At 44.0% G+C, this 8,496-nt stretch overlaps 1 protein-coding gene across 1 annotated transcript; it reads left to right on the plus strand.

Annotated features, from left to right (window-relative positions):
• Nucleotides 1-340: 340 nt before the first annotated feature.
• LOC146694095 (alpha-(1,3)-fucosyltransferase 4-like) lies at nucleotides 341-2,611 on the plus strand. Its single transcript, XM_085478830.1, has one exon. It carries the CDS (start codon nucleotides 591-593, stop codon nucleotides 1,749-1,751), a length of 1,161 nt encoding a protein of 386 aa, XP_085334956.1. The 5' UTR covers nucleotides 341-590; the 3' UTR covers nucleotides 1,752-2,611.
• Nucleotides 2,612-8,496: the final 5,885 nt, after the last annotated feature.

Here is an 8,496-nt window from a genome sequence, read left to right on the forward strand (position 1 = left end):
GCTCGATTTAAACCTCAGTCTTACCTTGTTTGGATTATACTCGCAAACTGACTCACGAGCCGATTTCTAAAGGGCCTTCTAATTAAAAAACATTTGCTTGTTTTATGAGCGGATCGCCGCGCCCTGGGTCAAGATGTTTACGCTAAAAGTGCCCGAACAGTCCTCCGACAGTCAACAGGCCTCACAAAGGCCCCATTCAGCTGTAACTGGAACCTACGCTGCCACGTCAAGTATATCCTACAGCACAGGGACAAACTTTTGCTTTTACTTTACATGAGCCATGACGGTAGTTTGAAGTTTCTCGACGAGTCGGACAGGTGAGACAACAATGAGGCAACAATAGAAGGAGTATTTTGGAGCTGTGGGACGCCATTAGCTTTATTGGCTTAACTGTACCTTGCTCTCTTTATCGCACCTGAAACTACAATGACTTTAAAAGTAGAGCACACTGGGTGTGACTGCACGACTGTAATGGACTCCGGTGTTTAACCTACTTTCCCCGAAAAGCCTCAAATGGCTGTGCGGATGTCTCAAAGACGCAAACTGATATTACAGCAGTTTTGGGGGAATCCGCAGGGTGAAGGGCGTCGATGGGAATTGGGGATCTCTGGAGACCAGAGGGCCGCCCCTCAATTGCAGCTCACGGAGCAGACAGGCGCTCAGGGTTATTCCGGCGGAAAAACCGCTGCGTGTGTGTTCTCACAGGGGTCTGCTCCTCTGTGTGCGTGGCCACCGTGGTTTTCCTGTTACTCGTGGGAGTCTGCCTGCTCTACCTGCCGGATGCATTAGCGCCTGACCCGCTGGTTTCTCTCAGCCCGGTGACGCTGCTGATTTGGACGCATCCATTCGGTCAGTATCGAGAACTTCCGGACTGCCTCGAGCTGTTTCAGATAGACGGCTGCACGCTCACGGACGACGAGCTCAGGTACCCACAGGCTGACGCCGTGATAATTCACCACCGGGAGATTGCCACTGGCTACGCCGATCTCCCACCAGAACCGCGGCCACCTGCGCAAAAGTGGATATGGATGAACTTCGAGTCTCCCACGCACACGCGTGGACTCTGGCGTTTAGGGGGTGTTTTTAACCTCACGATGAGCTACCGGACAGACTCGGACATTTTCCTCCCCTATGGGTATCTGGTCCCCCTCGCGCGCACAGAGAGGGCTCTCCAGAAGAGCTTTGCGCTGCCGCTTCGCGGATCTTACAGCTCCAAACTCCTGCGGTCACGCTTCGTGGCCTGGGTCATCAGCAACTGGTCGGAGTCCCAGGCGCGCGTGACCTTCTACTACCAGCTGCGCCAATACATCCAGATCGATGTGTTCGGGCGCGCGGGCTCGCCGTTACCGACAGGCAGCGTGGTGCCGCTCGCCAAGCGGTACCTGTTCTACCTGGCGCTGGAGAACTCCCAGCACACCGACTACATCACGGAGAAGCTGTGGAACGCCGTGCTGGCCGGTGCAGTCCCCGTGGTGCTGGGTCCGTCCAGGCAGAACTATGAGCGTTTCCTGCCCCCCGAGGCCTTCATCCACGTGGACGACTTCCCCTCAGTGGAAGAGCTGGCCCAATACCTGCTGATGCTGAGGCGGAGCCCAGCTCAGATGAGACGGCACCTGGACTGGAGGAGGGGCTACGGCGTACGCCAGCCGACCTTCTTCAACGAGCACTTCTGCACGGCCTGCAGGGCGGTCAGGAAGACCAGAGGCAGGACTAATGTAGTCACAGACCTGACACGTTGGTTCCACTCGTGAAAACATGCATCAGACCTCAGCACCTGTTTGAAATGACGGCAAAGCCGAGAGATAAGACCGTGAGAGGGGAAAGATTTACTAACCACATGCTGCTTCCAGAGTTTACAAATCAAATCTTTTTATCATCAGTGAAAGAGTATATTTAATTAAGGTGATTTATTAAATAGTGTAATAACTTAAATACATTTATGATCATTGATCTTATCTGAGTGAATTCTTCTAGAAGTTATTTTTTATCTTAATTAATTAATTTATTTTAACTGACTCCCATCTAGCCAGTAAGAGTCCTTCTGATAAAACAGTTGGAGTAGAGTTAACCTTCTGCACCAGGGCTTAACAACACAACATCTGTAATTTAGACCAGCGGTGTCAAACATAGGGCCTGGGGGCCAGAATCGGCCTGCAAAGACTCCAATACGCTCATCTGGACACCTTTAGAAAATCTGAAGGAGTGCATAGTATTTGAACTTATAATTGTATTTTCATAAGTTTTACAGCTTTTCCAATTGATAAGGTGCTTTTTAAAAAAAATGTGAATTCATAAAAATGTTATATTTTGCAATTACAGGAGAGTCAGTGCAATAAACAACCAGAACTTTTTATGTAATGTAGTTTCACTGTTCTGGCTCACTTAAGATTAAATCGGGTTGTATGTGGCCCACAGTGTAAAATTAATTTGACTTGGCTGCTTGGCAAAATTAAAGTGTGTGACAAAGAAGAAAGACCACAGTCTTCAGATAATATTATTTTATTTTTATTTTTTTAAAGTGACCAAATGTTCATGTGTGACTGTGACTATATATTAAAAATATCTGAGTGCCTGCTAATTTTGTTCAGGTTTCACACCTCTGTGAAGCAGCTTTTACCTGATAGTGAGATGGGAAAAGAAAACATGAGGAAGAACAAACAAATATGCTAGTGCAGGAAATAAGCTTTCCGAGAAAGGGCACACATGTTTACCTGCAACTTCCTCAAGGTGACTCAGAAAGAATGCCACATGTCCCCACCACAGCCTGCTCTTTGTGTCTGCACATCACTAATCACTTTATTGCAGCGCTGTTCCTGCTCTGAGTCATTTTTAAAGGTGTCATTAGACCCCAAACCTAATACTGTTCAAACCTGAGGCGCTGGGGTTTTGCATTTTTCATTTAAGATTGCATAATAAGCACACGCGCACGCTCGTTTTGCTGATATTTTTACTATCTGTTATATATTGTTGTGGCTTCGGCTGTGGCAGTAATGCAGAAAACGAGAAAAAAAACAAGGGAGGAGGTGAACACATGTGCATCAGCAGTCACTTGATAGGACTGCTGATGATGTGATGCAGATCATTTAAATTTACACCTCTGCATTGGGGCCGTGGCACAGAATTAACACTTCCCACTGTCAAATGAGACATTTCCTACAGGCGTCAAATAATGTTGTTCCCCATAATGAGCTGATGCCTCAACAGCTGGTGAAACCACTCACGTCTATCAGCAATAATGGTTTCAGATGGCCAGAACAGCCAGAGCCCTTATCCCTGTCTTAATCCCATTCATGCGAGCATATCTGGTTACTGTTAGTACTGGTTACCATCTTTGCTTTCAAATATAGATCCATTAATCTATACCTCTCCACTGTGGACAGAACAGGTGCTAGACAGCTGACATATGGACACACAGAAAGCAGACTTCTCTTAATGTGCATTAAAAAGCGCATCTGATCACTGAGAAGACTACAAAAGGAGCTACACAGCGGTAACACCCTGAACAGGATATCTGACATGCTTATTATACATATTTCCCTGCAAACACTGTGATGCTTAGCAACTTTTATTTATGTGTCTCATGCTCGTTTAATTAAAATTTGTGATTGTGTTTACACAGTAATCAATATGACTGTCACGATGCTTCTTGTTAAGCATTAAATCTTACAAATTAAGAAAAAAATATATGCAGAAATACAATCAACTGCATGATCGTTTATAAACGATCTCCAATCTCTGTGATGTTTATGCTGACTGACACAGGTTGCCACCCAAGCTGTTTTCACTTAACCGAACCACAGCAGATCTGGTATCTCAGTGGGCATGTGTTACAGGCACCAACAAGAGGCTTAAAAAGAAGGAGACTTGAGTTCTGAGTAGAAACAGATCCAGGAGTTCAATGAGGTTAGAGTACAGATGCCAGTGTGTGTGTGTTTGTTTGTTTGTGCGTGTGTGTGTGCACGCTAATAGGGCTCACTCCCTTTTGCTCTGTGAAGCTGAACTGCCTCTTCTGGCAGTTTGCATCCTCTGCTAGCAGGCTTTCACAAATATGGACCAGAGCTTAGTCAATATCATACATAAGAGATGCCAAAGAGCTTCTTCTTTGGCTCTATTTTTAAACAATTTCTTGAAATGCAGACGATAGATGAAAATGTGAGTTTAAGTTTAAAAAAAAAGTCTGTTATTAACTGTTGATCAGCTTGAATTAAAATAAAAACATCAAATTTTATCACCTCTTTTTAAAAATCTATTTGTGTTTTCAAAATGTGTTTATATTTGCATTTAGATGTTCTATATTTGTGAACCATATGTCCACAAAGTGGATACAAACCAAAGAATTTATTTCTTCCACATATAATAATAACTTAAAGCTAGTCAGATATTAATATTTTAAGTCATAGTCATTCATATTTAAAGATCACAGACTAGGTTGATTTTAAAAGTATCCTTAATGTTTTTTATGGGTTAAAAAAATAGTTACCTGAATGCACTCACAGAAAGGATTCTGGTGTGTGCTGCAAAGTCCAGATTTGTTAGCATCAAAACATTACGTTTTAGCAGGGTGACACAAAAAGTATCATCTCAAGGTGAGTCAGTGCAGTGTGCATGGACGTCTTTGAACTGAACAGTCCCTGCTCGCAGCGTTACCTGTGTTTTGTCAGAAACTGACCCCGAGCAGACGATTCTCAGTGCCTTCGAGGTCTTTGACCCAGAAGGAGCAGTAGTTCCTCAGGATGGGCGGAAAAGAGCGACTGTGAGATATTATTCACAGTTTTTACAGCAGAGACTCGGTGACCCTTCACAGGAATTCATCACACAGATAACAACGAATTAGACCAATAAAGGAGGCGTTTCATGATGATGCAAAGCTCAGCCGAATGTAAAGTCAGAGAGATTGAAACAGTGATTCTTGTTCCTCGTTGCTCCCCTGCAGCACGAAATAACACCTCATGTCACGGGCTGACAAGTTTACAGAGGATGAGGTGAGTCGTTGCTTGGCAACAAGGTGAAATATCGGATGTATCAATATGAGATACAAGTGGTCGAGATACTTTTGAACAACTATAAAGTGAGCCTTGATGAATACTCGGAATAAAAGGCAATTTGATTATTTAAAGCCCTTAAATACCCGCTGCAGCTTATTACAAAGATCCTTCACGGCTCCTTCTTCAGTAACAGTGCCATTCATAACCTACATGGCCCCTGGCTAGAGACACAGTAATCTCATTTGTGCAGCAACAGATGTTTCTCTTAAAAACATCCGTTGACTGGGGAGTGAAAACTATGCCTCTCATTCTCTCGGGAGGGTTCAAAGAGACCAGTATAATCACTATGAAATTTGTCACATTTGTACTGGTTTAAAGAGATATGCAGACTTACTGCAGACTCGCTATGTTGTAAAACAGCAAAAGCTCTCCTTCTCTGTCCCTCTCACACAGCCTGCACATATTTTATAAGGAAGCTTTCATGTTCTGTTTATCAAAACACCGCGAAGGGGGGAGGTAAGGGGGCCAAGAAAATGCATATGAAACAACAAAACCCCTCGACAAATAAACAGCACAGTGTTCCCATGGCAGCGCGTTGCATTAATCTGAAGGCTGGTTTCCCATGGCTGTGTCTCACTGCCCCATAGACCTCCACTCTGTCTCACTGATGGCTCCTGTGATTGCAATCATCCATCTTACTGTCAAAAGCAAAAAAAAAAAAAAAGAAGGGCAAGAAAGGGGAAATCGCACACACCATCTCGCTCTCGCTCCCTTGTGTCCAGCAAACAAGGCACCCCAATGTGAGCAGAGCCGACACATGGACCACAGGCCCTCTGCATTGTGTGTGTGCCCGGGCTTGTATGATTAACAGCGAGAACATGTGTGGGTGTGCATCTTTGGTTGTCTGTGCCTGCACTATACTGCATGATCAGTCACTGGAGTGTACACGGGGGGGAAGCGGTGGACATGTCTGATCTTGCAGCTGATCAAAAGCACCAGAGACTTGTTCCCTTGTGGTCGTGCGAGCGGGCCCTCATATCAACACGTCTCTGTTCAGTAGACAGGAAAAACAAGAGGAGAGAGACAGACAGACAGAGGAGGAGGAGGAGGGGTACTTGAAGAGAGAGACAGAAACAGGCAGGCATAGCAAAGATGAAAGGATGCATAAAGAGGCCAGAGTGGAGTATGACAATGATACATAACCGCACTTATCTCTCTGTTCTGATGAGCTAATTGAAAGGCAAAAGTCAGCTCTGTTTGTGTCTGTAGATTTAACAGCGTGCGTGATCCTTCGATGCAAACCTGACAGCAACTGTCTGTAAAACACTAAATGTGGAGAAAGAAGAAAACTCTGATGTCTATAAACTTCCCCTCGGGATGCGGCTGGTTACCTTAACTACAAGACCTTGTGTTGTGTGATCACCCACAGAGAAGACAAAGAGCAGGAGCGAGAGGAAGAAGGGGGGAAAAAGGAGGACAAAGGGAGGAGGAAGATGAGGAGGTGGAGCTTCTGTGAAGCTTCTGCTTGTAAATTGTCTGGCCACGCTGTGAAGTTGTGGTGTGAGAATGTAATTATGTGCAATAAAGTGGTGATCCTATGAAATGAATCCCTTTGTTGTTTGCAACTTTAATCTCACTCCAGTATAACCAACGCAGCGACGTTTCTGCTGAGCCCAGCGTTTTGCAAACGGAACAACAAAGCCCACCTGAACATGATTTAGTGTAAAAGATAAAGAGACGTGCACAAACACACCAGAACAGATGTATTTAAAAGGTAGACTCAACACTTTAAAACATATGATTATTTATGACACCGAAGACAAACAGATCGGCCTATTGTCGTGATTAACGACTAGATCAAAACTTGGATCTTGTCGTAAACTCGCTTCCTTGCCAAAAGTCGTAGAATGAGATAAAACACATTCTCATGTCTGAACAATAATAGACTGTATATAAAGATGGACACAAGATAGTAGGTTTGATTGGTTTGTGAAGTCCCATTTTAAGGCCTTGACTCAAAGTTTGTATTAGTTGCCTGGTTGGCTAATGCTAGCAAGCTTGTTTAGCTAGGTTTACTGCAATGATGCATCACATGACACAGGTCCCTGCTAATTAATGTCAATTAGTAATGCACAGATTCTTATAAAAAGTACAATTTTATTCACAAAAACTGGATCACAAATTTGTTGGATACTCTGTACTTAATAATGTGAAATAATGTTTGGATTAAAAATCCTACAGAAAAGATCAACACCACAAGCACAGCTCAGAGGTCCAATTCTACAAGTAGTTGGGACCAATATCCTCCTGTCATTCAAAGCAGCTAAAGCTCCTAATAATGCAAACTTTAAGGCTTAATAAAGAGTTATGACCTTGTAAAATTGTTATGAAAGGAGAAGTTTTTCTGTGAGCTTGCTTATGGTCGCCTTTGCAAACGGAGTGAGCCATGAGCCACAGTTTGGTGTCATTTCAGCTTGTCCTCCATCGCTCAGCTTTCTGTAACCTGGTGCAAGCTGCAGTGTAAAATCCTGCTGCCCTTCACTGCCATTTCAGTGATATTGCAGTGCTTAAGAGGGCAACTCCACAACAGCTTGAAAAGGTGAAACTTTCTGGAGAAAAATCCTCTGCAGTTTCTTTGTGTCCTGGTTTGATTTCTTCTTCTCCCATAGAGATGTCTCACGTCACATCATCTGCACAATTCTTGAGAGTTGCCCATCATTTTGGATGTGATACAACCAACAATCAACAGGAAAAAAATGTATGGATGCTGCCAGTTGCTTCCAGGCAAAGCTGGTTGTGGGGCTTATTACTGCGCGGTTGCTAGCAGCCACCTCTAGTTTGGATGGAAGACATCGACTTGTCTGCAAAGCAGTACTGACTACTTGCCAAAAGGTAGTAAAAAGCTGTGCCTCAGCACTTTCACTAAAGCTCAGAGAGCAGCTGGCAATTGCAAATTACAGGTAACTGTGTCAGTCTGCTAGAAACCAAGGAGGCTTCTACCAAGTGGTTGGAGAATGCACAGTTTGGGGTCTCTGACTGGTCTCTCTCTGTAACTGGGACGTTAGCAATTGATTGGTACCACTCACCAACTGGTAGCTTATCCCTCCACTGTCACCATGATCGTCATGTCTCTAAAAGGGCTAATAAATTAATGTCATGGTTGCTTGTGCGTAAAACCTCAACATCATCGCTGTTTGTTTGTTTTCTGAGAAGAAGACCTCAGTGAGTCTGGTGCACCTGCAGCAGGACTTGTGTGACATCAAGAGTCAGTGAGCAACACAAAGGTCGTGGTATGATTAACGTATATGGTCACCTCAGGTACACAGGTGTGGCTGTGAGCACAGCCTGCTACGGTAAGAAACACTTTGCTTACCCATAAAAACTAAGTAAATCCATCTATCAGCACCTGAAATATCATTAGCATGTTATATCTGTACAACACAAAACAAATTAGGTTACATCTGTACAAAAAAAGAAGTGTGAAAATGTCATTTTGTGGTTATAAAAGCCA

The sequence above is a fragment of the Copadichromis virginalis genome, linkage group LG14 (genome assembly GCF_057382275.1).
Source record: "Copadichromis virginalis isolate Kocher_CV1m ecotype Utaka linkage group LG14, C_Virginalis_male_GT1.1, whole genome shotgun sequence".
Lineage (NCBI taxonomy): Eukaryota > Metazoa > Chordata > Actinopteri > Cichliformes > Cichlidae > Copadichromis > Copadichromis virginalis.